Genomic DNA, 15,343 nt, shown 5'->3' with positions numbered 1-15,343 from the left:
GGAGGGAAGCAACAGGTGGGATTGTTGCAGGGGCACCCCCTAGAATGGCATGCAGCTCATCATTTCTGCGGGATCTGACACGGAGCGGCTGTGCTCTCTGGTTCTCTAGTACACTTGCCCCATATTCTAGGCAGGACTGACTCTATTTTTAGATAAAACATAAAGGAGGGAATGACCCGGGGAGTCATTCCCATTTTTGTCTTTGCGCCCCCGGTCAACCTCAGCGAAGGCCAACCAGGAGCACCCATGACAGCAGCAGACGGTATAGAACGACTGATAACCGTCATCTCATTGCCAATTTACAATGGCATGGCAGATGGTACAATAGGGATGGTAACCGTCTCTGCTACCTTGCAAAGGCAAATGAATGCTGCTGTGTAGCACTGCAGTACCGCCTCTGTCAGCAGCATCCAGTACACATACGATGACAGTGACAAAAGGCAAAACGGGCTCCATGGTTGCCATGCTATGGTGTCTGCCAGGGCCATCCAGGGAAAAAGGGCGCAAAATGATTGTCTGCCGTTGCTTTCACGGAGGAAGGAATGAGTGACGACATTTACCCAGAATCACCTGCGACACTGTTTTTGCACCATCATGCATTGGGATCTTAATCCAGAATTCCAACGGGCGGGGGAGACTGCGGGAACTATGGGATAGCTACAGGATAGCTACCCACAGTGCAACGCTCCAGAAATCGATGCTAGCCTCGGTACATGGACGCACACCACCGAATTATTGTGCTTTGTGTGGCAGCGTGCACTCGACTTTATACAATCTGTTTTACAAAACCGGTTTATGTAAAATCAGAATAATTCTGTAGTGTAGACGTACCCTGGAAGAAGGAGATAATGATTCTGTTCCAAGCTCTGCCAGTGTCCTGCTGTGTGATATTGGACAAGTCACTTCACCTTCCTAACTTTCTGTTCTGTCTACTCAGATCACAAGCTCTTTGTGACAGAAACTGTCTTCTGCTTTGTGCATGTACAGACTCTAACACTGGGTGCCCCAATCTTAGTTACAACTATCATGTGCTACTGTAATATAACAATTAGGTTCTAGATTATATAACAGTAATAATCCTTCATGATCCTGGGCTAAAGAGTGCTACAGAAATGCAAAACCCTTTACAAACATTAATTAATTTAACCTTCCCAAAAAGCAATTTCAGATAGGCGAATAATAATATCACATTTCACAGATGAGACCTTAGGCACAATGTGGTGTTGGGACATAACCAGGCTTGTGGATGCAGGCACAAGCTGAATCAAGGGTTTGAACTTGAGAAGTTGCACCTCTAACCTAAAATTGGGCAGGTTCTCAGATTCAAGACAGCAACTGAATTGGGAGCATACAGATGTAGGCACAAGTTATGCTCACAAAAGGAGACCAAGGGAAAATTTGCCCCTGACATTAGATGAGAGATTAGATACCTGTAGATAGATTGGATGCACCCAGGTGAGGACATAGGGTTTGTGTGGGGTATCAGAGATTGTGTGTGTGTGGCTGGTTTGCACATGTTCTAAGTCAGTGTAAGTATTTACATGCTTTTGTGCTTTGTGAGAGTGTTCAAAGCAGTAACTCCTTCATACAGGGGCAAAACTAAGCTGTTGCAATCCTCGCTCACCTCCACTTTGGTCTCATTCTCCGGTGACCTTGTAAAACAGCTGCTGCTTACCCTCGCACTGCGGGGGAGGGGTGGGGAGAGGTTATCAGACCGTAGAGAATTTTAAGCTGACAGATCGACCAGAAAATACTTTAAATAGCTCTAGCTGCCAATGTAATACTGGCTTACAGCCCCTAAAAATAGAACCGCCTGGTGCAGAAACCAATCTAAGCTAGAATTACTGATCTCTCAGCAAAAAGGGAAAAACTTCCTCTCCCGCCAGCCCCCTCTGGCCATAGTATGGAGCCCCATGATTCCTCTTGACTTTATGGTCACGTTTTTGACTCAGCTTCTAGAGGCATCAGTGTCAGTTTGGCTGCCAAATCCGGTTTCCCCTCTTGGGGCCTTGCATGAGGTCTATTATGGGAACAGTTATTGCTGGTCTGCGCTTTATCTGGGGAGAAGCAGAAAAATGCAGGGAATTTTTTTTTAAACATATAGGCCTGTCAGGAACAATAGCAGTAGCCAGAATAAGTCATGTCAGGACAAGGGCTGCCAGTAAAGCTGGGTTAGGTAATATATTATGTCAATGTATTTTAATTCCTCATTAACAACAAATATATGGATAAGTTATGCCAGGCTGGATAGTCTCATTACGCCCGTAAAGCACCCCATCAAACAATAGATGCCCTAAGCTTTTCAGCAAAAAGCACTGAAGAAATACTGGCCAATCTGCTGTCCGTGTTCCAGCTCCAAGGATTCAACTAGGCAGCTGAATGTGAAACGCAACCCAAATCGTTACATTTCACATCATTTCAAGTCAGAACCAGAGGTAAGGCAAGGAGAAGAGGGTCAGGTTTGGCAAAACTATGGTTGATTTAGACCCCAGTTTGATTTTATCTAGCCCCCAAGGTCTGAAAAGGGATGGAGGGAGAGGAATGCCTGAACAACCTGACCGCCTCTTATGATGAGATAACTGGCTCAGTGGATATGGGGAAAGCAGTGGGTGTGATATATCTTGACTTTAGCAAAGCTTTTGGTACGGTTTCCCACAGTATTCTTGCCAGCAAGTTAAAAAAGTATGGATTGGGTGAATGGACTAAAAGGTGGATAGAAAGCTGGCTAGATCACCGGGCTCAATAAGTAGTGATTAATGGCTCCATGTCTAGCTGGCAGCCGGTATCAAGCGGAGTACCCCACAGGTCTGTCCTGGGGCTGATTTTGTTCAACATCTTCATTAATGATTTGTAGGATGGGATGGATTGCAACCTCGGCAAGTTTGCAGATGACACTAAGCTGGGGGAAGAGGTAGATATGTTGGATGGGAGGGATAGGGTCCAGAGTGACCTAGACAAATTGGAGGATTAGGCCAAAAGAAATCTGATGAGGTTCAACAAGGACAAGTGCAGAGTCCTGCACTTAGGACGGAAGAATCCCATGCACTGCTACAGGCTGGGGACCGACTGGCTAAGCAGTAGTTCTGCAGAAAAGACCTGGGGATTACAGTGGACAAGAAGCTGGATATGAGTCAACAGTGTGCCCTTGTTGCCAAGAAGGTTAACAGCATATTGGGCTGCATTAGTAGGAGCACTGCTAGCAGATCGAGGGACTATTCCCCTCTATTCAGCACTGGTGAGGCCACATCTGGAGTATTGTGTCCAGTTTGGGGCCTCCAACTATAGAAACGATGTTGACAAATTGCAGAGAGTACCGTGGAGTTCAACAAAAATGATTAGGGGACTGAGGCACATAATTTATGAGGAGAGGCTGAGGGAACTGGGCTTATTTAGTCTGTAGAAGAGAAGAGTGAGGGGGGATTTGACAGCAGCCTTCAACTACCTGAAGGGGGGTTCCAAACAGAATGGAGAACACAGATGACAGAATAAGGAGCAATGGTCTCAAGTTGCAGTGGTGGGGGTCTAAGTTGGATATTAGGAAACACTAGTTCACTAGGAGGATGGTGAAGCACTGGAATGGGTTACCTAGGGAGGTGTTGGAATCTCCATCCTTAGAGGTTTTTAAGACCCGGCTTGACAAAGCCCTGGCTAGGATGATTTAGTTGGTGTTGGTGCTGCTTTGAGCAGGGGGTTGGATTATAGATGACCTCCTGAGGTCTCTTCCAACCCTAATCTTCTATGATTCTATGAATGTATAAAGGATTTCAGCTTTGCTCTATCTCTGAATAGGCAAAATGACATCAAAACCCAGGGCAAATCAGATCTGGGACCTCTTTTATCCAACTCCCAAAGTTTGGGGCAATTGGATACCAGGCTGCCTTTTTAGTCAATCCCTTGCAAAAACACCAACCTGCCCCATGATTCCATCTGAAGCCATAATTCTGCCCAGGCTCATTACAAATTAGGCTTACATTTGCTGAGATTTTGGCAAGCTTTCCAGCAAACCTGATGAACTCTGGGGTCTGAAATGACACCCAAAACCAAGCAAAGCTCACTCTCACTACTTATGGAATTTCCCTAGTAACCTGAACAAGAGAAAGCAGTTTTGTTATTGCATACGGAGCTACTGAGTTGAGCTAAGTAATTTGTCTTCTGAAGCTAGCACTGGCCAAAAATCATTGCTGTCTGGTAACCTGAGTGAAGTCCATTAGGTGGCTTGTGACTGATTCTTTGTTGGCAAGGTGGGACCAGTAATTTATCTTTTATGGGACCAACTTCTGTTGGTGAGAGAGACGAGCTTTCGAGCTTACACAGAGCTCTTCTTTGTTGGCAATCAAAGCAGAGGCAGGGACTGAATGGGCCATAGACACTAAACATCCCTCCGATTCCTAGTCTTTCTCCATCAGCCTCACAGCAGAGGCAGGCTTTCTGGAATAGTGCAGGAAACTTCACTTTTGCTTCTTGTGCTCCACATAGTTTGTGGATAAGCTGATTCCACTGCTGGACAATAATTCAGTATAAGGGACTAGGTAAATCAAGAAATCGACCCACCCTTGTCTCAGTGTTGTCTAAAGGTATTACACTGTGCCCTTCCCCTAATAAATATTCCAATGACACCGTGGCTCCCGCTGCTGTGACAAGAGTGTTACGCTGCTGTGAGCCTATTTCATTTGGGGTCTGATTCGTTGTCATATTGAGAGTTTGGCAGTTTAACCAGATGTCATTCAAGGACAAGAGCACAATCATTTCAGGAAATGGGTTATATATTCCTCCTGGGAGCTTAATCATCTCTATATATTTTAGCATGACTTCCTTCCTGCTTTCTCACAGTAAACACACAGCTCCATAGTGGAGGTTTATCATAACCATTTCTAATCAGGAAACATGCCTAATGGCAAACACCCATAGGGTATCTGGGGACAGCATGAAGCCTGTTCGCAGCAAGAACAGACATGTGGTGCATACATTTCTAACCACCTCAGGCTAGACCTGATACCTTTCTTCCTGGGGAATAACACTTTACCCCAGAAATGATTCCTTCCATTGGTTTCAAGGATGAAAGGGGAGTAGATTAAATAAACGAAAATCAATTAAGAACACACGAGGTTTCCCTTCAAGCAGGCATCAAAACTAACCAAGGGCATCATTTCCATTTAAAGGGGAAGCACATTTAAAATAGGCAGAAGGAGATATCTGTTCATGAAATGTTAACCTGTGGAATACTCTGCCCCTGGATGCTAACAAGGCAAAAGTTTCAACAAACAGGTAACTATTCATCAGAATGAGATTAGCTCCTATAGTTACACTAACTAGGATAAACATTAGAGGCTCACATCTTTGGTTATAAAGAGTAGCTAGATATAATTGAAAAGGCATTTGCAAAACACTAAAGTGGCAGGATATATTCACCCTATGATCCGGGTGTGTAACACTCACATACTTTCCAATAAGTTTCAGATATTGAAGAGAGAGGCTCCTGTCTATCCACCCTAGGCATTTACATGGGCCCATCACTGTAGATCTGAGTAATACCCCTGGGAGGTAGGCCAGGGCTGGAAAGAAAGGCACAGAGAGGCTAAGTGTTGTGCCCAAGGTCTCACAGGAAGTCTGTGGTAGAGCAGGGACCTGAACTCAGGTCCGAGGCTAGTGCCCTAACCACAGGGCCATGCTACCTCTCCAACAAGGCCCCTAGTAAGGTGCTCATTACTCATTTCTTACGGCAATAAATTTTCATTTCTACTATAATCGGTAAATGCAGCTGATTTTCTTGCCTCACTGCCGTGGGGCAACTATTAGCAATCCTTAAGTAAACAATGCCAATGGTCTGCTAATGAACTTCTGACCCCTTTCCTGCTCTCTGTTGGAGGTCATCAGGTAGACATTGCATGACTGGAATCCAAGGTAAAATACCCTGCAAGCTGCCAGGGGCACCTGCCGTACAGGTATCTCATAGGTATGCATCTCATAGAAGTGCCTGGGTCTAGTTAGGCGACACTCAGTTCATTAGTCTTTCTGAAAAGGAAACATGTGGGCACCTATTTTGCTTCTTAGTCAGTTCAGTACCCTCAGCAAGACATGATTTAAAATCTGCTAGCACAACAATCTGGAGGAACCATACGGTGCTGTTTATTCACACACAAGAAAGTCTGTTGTTAGGGTGTTAAGTTGATGTATGGTACTCTGCTGTAATTTGTTTATGAAGCAGGGTGCTGTGCTGTCTAGAAGCATATGTAAAGGCTAGCATTTCTGCAGCTCAGCACAGCTAAAGTTACCATAAACAGAAAACAGGGAAAACCAATAGGAATGGGTTTTCCCATTGTGTGACCCATACAGGTTGAGATGTATCCTTTGTAGGACTGAAACAAACACAGTGTGAATCAGTGGAAGAATAAGAAAAGGTTAGTCACTGCAATTCCCATATCAAAGTTTTCTGGCAAACCAATCCGACAAGGCTAGCCTTTTACCGTCAGAAGGACAGAAATAAGAATGCAGTTATGGATATAGACACCTTCTATGTCCAAGGCATTACAAAGCAATGCCTTAGAACTAACCTTTCCCCAGAGAAGAGCTGAGTTTAATCCTGCCTTGGGTCACAAATGAAAAGAAGCTTGGTGACTCATGGGACTGGGAAAGGGATGTTGAATCTTTTCCCATGAGGTTTCTGGTTCTAATTTGCCCAAGGACTGTAGTAGCATCAGATGGCTGTTTGGTGGCCTCTGGGAAGTGAGCTGGTGCGGTGAGACAGAGGAGTGTACTTTCTACATTCCATTCAGTCCTTGGCCAACTGGGGTTTCTGTGATACAGAAATTGTACTGAGATCTACACTCAACTCAGATAGCCTGCATACTTGAGCAGCCATCAGATGGTAACAACAAGATGACCAGCATGAGGATCATCGATACATTCCCTTTTACTGATATTCTGTCTATTTGGCAGCAGTCAAAATGTTCCAGTGCTTAGATACTAACATGATGGGTTCTATGAATAAACCAAAGAATGATGGACGAGGTGCAGAAGCACCTCACCAGATTGCCAATGTATAGCTCTCATTTGTCATTCAAGGATTCTCCCCTGTATTACAGTCTCCTCGCCCTGCATTTTGGGGATTAGGTGTATCTATCACTTCACACTTCCTCACCTGCCGTGCGCATGTTACGCAGTCCTGTTATCACTCTGTATCTCAGTACGATAAAGATGTCTTCTCACTCTTTGTGGCTGTTATGCATTGACTGCCCAGCGAGATAATGAAGGAACTATCCTTGACCTTATGCAAACAAGGTTTTAATATTCAAGGTCTTTCATACAATAAACCTCTTGAGAAAGTTAGGGTGGCAGGGTCACCTGTAATCCTTACAGATTAACTGCCTCACCATGCAAAACTGAGACCCCAAGCAGCACTTTACAGATGTGAAAGCGTAATTTTTGTTTCTATTAGACATTGTGTGCATTTCAAAAGATTTTTGCAACGATGTTCAAGGAACTTGGGGTGCTTCAGTAACCAACTAACATAGAACGAGCAGCAAACTCACAGCTATTTCTAAACCCAGGCTATGCTTTTATGCCTAATGTACTCTGTAGTCATCCAGGAAAGTTCCAAAGATTCCAAGTGGAGCACCGCTAGCCCAGTGGCCCACCATCTTTGCCTCTGCTTTCATATCAAAGGAAGCAGCAAGGTGCCGGCGGCACTGCCCCAGGCTCTCAAGAACGAGAGATCTCACGATTAAAGGGGAGATTTTCAAAGACCAAAAAAACCCCAGCCTAACTAGGCACCTAACTCCCATGAAAAATCACTGGGGATTAGGTACCTACCTGCTATTTGTGTTATAACTCAGGAAGGACATCAGAAAGGTCTGAGTTCAGCGTCTACCTCTGCCATTGACTCACTGTATGACCACAGACCTGAGACACATCACAATCTCTCTGTGCCTCAGGTACTACTTCCTTTATGTGACGCTTTGCCCGTCCTGTTTATTTAGACAGCAAGCTCTTTGGGGCAAGGACACTCTCTCACTATGGGGCCCTGATTTGACTGAATCCTCTTCCTGCCACCAAATAAAAATAACAAATATAAATAAAGAGTGGTTTGGGTTTTTTCTTTTTTTTTTTGGCGGGGGGGATTGAGATTTTGGACTTAATATGGTATGTAGGTTCTGTGGCCAGAAAGGGAGAGAACTGAAGACACAGCAGACACAGGGCAAATATATCATCAACCAATGCTGTTGAGCCAAGCTAACCATTTTTGCTCAGCCAATCTTCACAGGAATACGTGACTCTGGGAAAGGATCTAAAGCCTTGTAACAGGGTGTGCCGACTCAGGGGCTAACTGAGCCCCCTGTCACTCAAATCCGCCCCCTCCCCTGATTACATGAACCAGGTACTGACTGAACAACAGACAGTTGACAGAAGGCCAATTAGCTGAGTGCAGATACCACTTGGGGCCAATTGTGCAGAAGCATCCCCAGCAGCTAGTACTATATAAGCAAACAGGAAGGAGGTGCTGAGAGCAGAGACACCTGTAGTTAGACTACAATAAAATACAGTGGCAGGGAAGGAGACTTGGCTTTGTTGTGGTGAGTTGCCACAGCTGGAAAGGCCCCTCAGGGGACTACCCCGTGACAATGCCAAGTCAATCTGTGGAACTCTTTGCCAGAGGATGTTGTAAAGGCCAAGACTATAACAGGGTTCAAAAAAGAACTAGGTAAGTTCAAGGAGGACAAGTCCATCGATGGCTATTAGCCAGGATGGGCAGGGATGGAGTCCCTAGCCTCTGTTTGCCAGAAGCTGGGAATGGGTGACAGGGGATGGATCACTTGATGATTCCCTGTTCTGTTCATTCCCTCTGGGGCACCTGGCATTGGCCACTGTCAGCAGACAGGATACTGGGCTAGGTGGACCTTGGGTCTGACCCAGTATGGATGTTCTTATGTTCTTAAGTCTGTTGAGGTCAATGGGACTATTCATGTCCTTAGCCACATGGCTGGATGAGGGCCCTCATCAACAGGGGTGAAATCCGGGCCCTATTGAAATCGATGACAAAACTCCCATGGATTTCAATCGGACCACAATTTCCACCAGGTGTTTGAATCTGAACTGGCTTTGTGCACACAGGCCAAGGAATGAATGCACCATGGAGACTGCCCTCCATGCATCACTCATAGAAGTGGTGTCCCAGGTGAGGGGGGAGGCATCTAAGTGGGGTTGGGAGGGGGGAGAGGGTGTTAGAGAGAGACCTCTTATCTCCACTAGGATTTTACTTTGTCTTAGTGGACATACGGTAACAACACACCTTTTTTCCTAGTGAAGACAAGGCAACTTGTAGTTTGGACATGTTGGCAGCTCAAGGCAAACTCTTGGCTCTCCCTGTGTCTTTACCACAATTTGCTGACACAAGTTAAAATACGAACTGCTGTCTTCACCAGGAGTTTACCTCATGTTAGTTACCACAAGTTAGCGAACACGAGTCAAGAACACACCCTTTCCCCCCGTGAAATACTGTCCTGGTTATTTAAATAAATAAACGATATAGGAGGCTAATCCAAATCCCAAGGAAGTCAATAGGATTCTTCCCACTGACATCAAAGGATACTGCATCATGCCTTGGTCTCCTTTCACCAGCACCAATCTTCCCTTAACAAAGATTTGTTTTAATTCATTCTCTCTCACACTTTTACTTTCTCTGCTGACTAAACTCTCCCAAATTCTAAGTGTTTTTCCAATGAACTCTTTGTTTTGTCAGATTTCCCTCCTCTCTCACCCTTCTTTGCTAGATATGGCATCATCCCTCCTGGACTTTGCTCTATGCCTGAGTTTCAGGCCCTGACTAGCAGCCAGTGGGTATGAAGTATAAAGGTTAGAGCGAATCACACTCAGAGCACTGGAAGCAGACCATGGACCAGGGGCTTGGGATGATGCCAGCATCAAGAGACCAACTGGGATTGCAAAAGAGCGCACTTTGGGACAATTCACACTGGCACCAAAACCAGACAGTACACACCGGCCAGAAGGCTGGCGAAGGGGAGGGAGCAACACGGGAGACAGAATGATAGTAACCCTTCATTACATGACCACTGCTGAGGTTGCAAAATGGACTCTAAATCTGCCACTATTTGGCATGGAACAAGTCACGTAGCGCAGTTGCCTAAAGAGCGTGCAAGGGAATAAAATGGGAATAAATAAAACAAGCTTTTGTACTGAGGGGGTATTCACTGCATAGATTCGTCTTAGCTCAGGATGCTCTGACTCTAGAAGCATTTCAAGAGGGGAAAGATTAGGGAACAAGGAGTGCATGGGGAGTGGTCCTTCTAGCAAAAACTGAATAATTCATAACACTCATTGGTCACTGCAGTTGGCAAAAAGGAGCAGGAGTGTATTTTCGGTGACAATGAGCCTATCTGTTCAGTAAGGGAAATGATCAAGCACGTGCAAATGCCAGAAAAACAGAATCACAGACACAAAACAGATAGACTCTCCTCTAAACTATAACTCCATCTCAGTTATCCCAAACCAAGGGCTTGATTGTGCATGGGGCTGAGTGAGTCCTGGGCATCTCTACATTTTCACAGGAGCTGAGGCCAATCGGGGCTTCACAGAATAGGGCCCTAGGGCTGGCTCAGTTTGAGCTGTAGTTACAGACAGCAGAGAACTGTATTGTTCGGATTATTATTATTGTACAGCAGGCCTGATTCTGCTCTCTTTTAAAGCAGGTGGGATGAGGGAACATAGGGATTCAAATAATAGATTCATAGATGGCCAGTAGGATTATCTAGTTTGAAAAGAATCTCACCCAATAATCTCTGCATCAAGCCCATAACTTCTGTTTGAACTACAGCATATCTTTCAAAAAGGCTTAAAAATTGCAGGCAATGGAAAATGTACCACGTCCCTAGGTAAATCAATGTTGTTACACTGGTTTAAGTGAGAGATTAAGGCCGTTATATCTACCATATGCAGATCACCAATTTGGGTCCAATTAGCTTAGCTTTCAGAAGCCTCCCCCCAGTATGAGCCTCAGACACCCACCTGCATCTATCAAATGGAAGTTGGGTTTGGCCAGATGAGCATCCATAGCTTAGATGCTCATTCTGAACTTTCCAAGTCTGTCAGATCTCACATAAGATTTTAGATACTTCCTGTTCCCTCTGGACCCCCAAATGCCATGAGAGGAGCACAGGAGTAGGAGGCTTATATGGGGCTTCACCCTAATATTGTGGAACCAGCCTGCAGTCAGCAATGGCATTTATAGTAAATAACCTGGACTGGTGCACAATGCAGCCACTGTGTATTAATGGGAATTGGGAAAAATAAACCCTGTCTAGACTCATAGACTCTAGAACAAAACCAGAAAAAAAATGCACTACTTGTATAGTCCAAGAGTCAAGGTGACAGCCAGTAGGGTTTTTTAAGTAAAGAAGTCTGCTACATTCACAGCAGCAAAGCAATTCAGTGTAAAGGTATTGGGACACACACAAAAAACCCAACAGCTCAGCAAAAAGATCTGTCTAAAGTTTTTGATACTGCACCGGATACAAGTGTTCAGGTCAGAGATTAGGCTAGATTATAGACAAGAGGCATTCAGATCCAGGTTCTATTATGTCCAAACTATGGCAAGTAGTTGGATAATTTCAAACACCTACAGAAGTGTGTAGATCTTTGCACACACAAACATGGTTGCTAACAAGTAACACTCATGCATTTCCTGTCATTTTCCAGAAATAACGCCAGTATAAATCTGACTCAGCAGAGCTGTAAAATTACTGTGCAAAATACTGACCAATAAAGGTCCATCATTACCTCCCAAGCATCCCTCCTTTATGAGCCACATCTTCTTTCACGGACCCCAACTTCCACTCCGGCACTAAACCCACTCCTATCTGTGCTTCCATTGGTGGCAGTTATTGAAATTAGAAATCACTACAAGGATCTAGGAAATGGTCATGCTAAGGAAATTAACCCCACAAAGAAACCAGTAACTCACTTGGTTTGGGAGATTGTTAAAAAAACCAAACTGAGGCTAGGTTAGTGAAGTTCTTTGGCCCATTGTGGTTGAGTTTCAGCTGAGCCTAGGCAGATATCTTTGAGATGACGTAGGACAGAGAGCTGACAATCTTTGAGTAAGTCTGAGCTGATTCAGTTCCATGTGAAACCCCAAGGAAACTCAATGGTTTTCCATAGTTTCAAGCTGAAAATGTTGCTATTAGGACAATTTCTACTTTGAGCTTTTGGGTTCTAACAAATCCAGAAGTTCAAATGTACCTTACATGAATCCAACCCGCTGTACCAGGCCTTGTCTACACACACAAGCTGTACCTCTGTAAATATACTGCATAGCCAACTCAACACAACGCCCCTATTTTGGACACAGTTATACCCATATAAAAGTACTTATCCTGGTATAGTTCCCATACAGGAAGGGGAGAAAGATATACACATATAAGACACCCTTTCACTGGGATAACTGCATCCATCATAGGGGGTGTACAGAACATATCAGTAAAAACATCACACTCCAAACTGAAATGGTTATACCAGTATAGGGACTGTGTGTAGACAAGAATTAAATGGTTGAAAGGTCTGACTCAGCTCTGTTTTATAGTGGGGAAGTGTCACATCCTGTGCTGTCAGTTACTGTTAGCAGCTAGAGTTGTTCTGGGTTTATTATCCCAGCGTTTGTCAAGATGGTTGGGGAACTGGCCTCTCTGTACCATTTTTAATGTGCTAAAGAAATAAAATACTGTCTAGTTCAGGAAGCCTCTTGGTGCCAGCTGCACTGTGCTTCACCCTGTTATGAAAGGCCCTCTTTCCCGGCACCTGTCAGCTGCTTTCCAGTGGCAATCACCTAGAGGTAGGATTAGAACAGTGGCCTTGGACTTGGGAGACCTGTGCTCAACTTTCAGTTCTGCCAGACTCCCTGTGTGACTTTGGGCAACTCACAGTCTCCCTGTGCCTCAGCTCCCCAGCTGTAAAACGGGGATATTAGCACTCCCTGCCTGGGAGGATAAATACATTAAAAGATTCTGAGATGCTCAGGCACCATGTAACTACCTAAGTCAGACAGAACGCAGCAGTACTCAGAGGAGGGAAAACAGGAGTATAGTTAGCTTCCCTAGGTGATGTCTATGAAGGCAGAGATATCTGAGTTGAACGTACTTCCTCATACGATGTGCAGTAGGTCTCGGGCTTCACAAGGCCACATGTCGACGAGGCTTTTAAGTGATGGATTCTTCCTATCAGCAGGTCTCCCGCTGGTGGGTAACAGGCACCATGCGAACAGGAGCCCTGTGCATCCAGGAGCAGCGGCAATGCTAAAACAACACAAGAACAAGCCTTTAATAATGTTCTATGCTACACAACAAAATCACATGGCTGGTGGCAGTAACTGGTCTGGCTAACTGGCATCCTCCGAGATAAGGGAGAGGAAAGAATGGGTGACTACATGAGCCCAAGCTGAGTGTAAAGGCAAGATGAAAACACTCAGAACGAGTGGTGAAAAGTAAATTCATTTTCTTCCTGAGTTGCACATAAGGAAAATGGGTTTTAAACAATTGGTCCTTAGTAACAATCCCTCCTGAGAGCTCTCCTCTGCCAAGACGTCTCCAAAAAACTTAATGTCAGTTAGGCAGCTGGTGTGCCGAGACCACTGCCTGTCATGCTGACCAATGGAGTCTTGCTGTTTCCTTGTGCTCTAGCTGTATCCACCTGGTATCACTAACTCTTTGGGACAGGACCGTCTTTTCATTCTGTGTTCGCACAGCACCTCGTACCCTGGGGTTCTTGGGCCATGACCAGAGCTCCTAGGTGCTAAGGCAATGCAAGTAATAACAGCAAATACATAGTTCATAGGCTGGCAGCATCACGTGAATCTTAGAGGCAAGCACACTCAAGGTCCAGCTGCTCGTGAAAGACTAAAATCATTTCTCACAGAGGACCCCATGAATCACTTTATGTACTAATTACCTCTGTGGGGAACGTAGGCAGCATTTACAACCAATTGGACTGAACAACAGTTTTTACAGGAGCGAAGGCCAATGTGGCTCATCCCCAACCCAAATATCCTGGCCACTTTCAGTAAAGCACAGCAAAACCACTACTAAACAAGGGCAGATATTAAGTGGGGTCTCCTCAAGGCCCCTTTAGAGGCACAGATAGGATGGTAAAGCTTACCCAGCAGAATGACGCATGTCCATACAATGGGTTGGGGGGGAGATTCCATGCCTCTGAGCCTCACCTGAGACAGAATTTGCAACTTGAATGAAACAGTACAGAAAACGACAAGTTAAAGCACAAAGCACCATCCTTTTATCACCCTCCCTTCCCGTTTTATGACAAGATAATTTCCTTGACTTCAACAAAGTTCAACAAGTGCAAGTGAGAGAGGAGAATCAGCTCTCTGGATTGTCCAGAGTGTATATTTAACATTTAAAACAAATAGACAAGCCCCCACTTTTTTTTTAACCTTTTAGTATAAATATATGCTTATGAATGATAAAAAGCTCTTCAATGAAGTAACTGGCTGTATCTTTGCATCTTTATTTTATTCTCTAAAGTGACCAATAGATATAAACAGAATAATTTTCTCTGCTAGGATTCTGCTTTCATGTCTAACAGCCTGCTTTTTCAGAGGTGCCAAGAACCCAAAGTCTCATGGACTATAATGAGAGTTGTTTGTGCATAGCACCTCTGAAAATCAAGTCCCAAATACATAGCAAGTAGACACATTTTAACAAATGAATATACTCCAGCCAGGCCACTTCTTCACCTGCCTACAGTGTAGTTATGTTTGCAGTCCCACCTTTTGTCCCTTCCTTTTCAGGCTTTATTCCAGCTCAAAATTTGCCCCCCCTTCTGGAGGTTCAAAGTCTTTTACAGGTTTTGCAAAGTTTAAAAAGTGCAGCAAAGTACATGCACTATACAAACACTTTCCATTTGTGTAACTTAATCACATACATGTTCTCGATGCCTGCAGGAAACGCCTGCCAGCCCTCCAATCTCGACAAGAAATCTTCTCCCTGGGCTGCCATTTTCCCTGTGTAACATGCAGCACATACTGCTTGTCCCTGTCTCCTGTGCAGTGCTGTACATACCTGGCTCAGGAACTAGACTTTTCTTTCCTCTTTCCCCGTTATTGAGCCGCTGATATGAATTCTCACCTGAGTCCTGATGGGCTGTCTCCTTTCACTCTCTTCTTTTAAATGCAGCCTCACCTGAGGAAGGAAGTTCCTGTGGTGTGGGTGCAGCAATGATAAAGGGAGGTGATTCAGGAATCTTCAGACGTACACACCCATTTACTGTGTAACTCATTACACACTCCCCAGACAGCATGCACAGCATGAGACAGAAGTCTTTC

The 15,343-nt window shown here is 44.7% G+C and overlaps 1 protein-coding gene across 1 annotated transcript in view; it reads right to left on the bottom strand.

The window, feature by feature from the left end:
- Nucleotides 1-14,982, bottom strand: part of LAMB3 (laminin subunit beta 3) — a 48,961-nt gene extending 33,979 nt beyond the window's left edge. The window contains exons 1-3 of the mRNA XM_050957073.1: nt 14,932-14,982; nt 14,161-14,213; nt 13,147-13,301 (exon numbers count right to left, since the gene is read on the bottom strand). Of these exons, the coding sequence (XP_050813030.1) occupies nt 13,147-13,301; nt 14,161-14,213; nt 14,932-14,945 (222 nt within the window). The 5' untranslated portion in view covers nt 14,946-14,982. The remainder of the gene's footprint in view (nt 1-13,146; nt 13,302-14,160; nt 14,214-14,931) is intronic.
- Between the last annotated feature and the right edge of the window lie 361 nt (nt 14,983-15,343).

The sequence above is a fragment of the Gopherus flavomarginatus genome, chromosome 5, assembly GCF_025201925.1.
Source record: "Gopherus flavomarginatus isolate rGopFla2 chromosome 5, rGopFla2.mat.asm, whole genome shotgun sequence".
Lineage (NCBI taxonomy): Eukaryota > Metazoa > Chordata > Testudines > Testudinidae > Gopherus > Gopherus flavomarginatus.
Note: the sequence above shows the minus strand (reverse complement) of the source record. Positions and strands in the feature narration are given on the sequence as shown.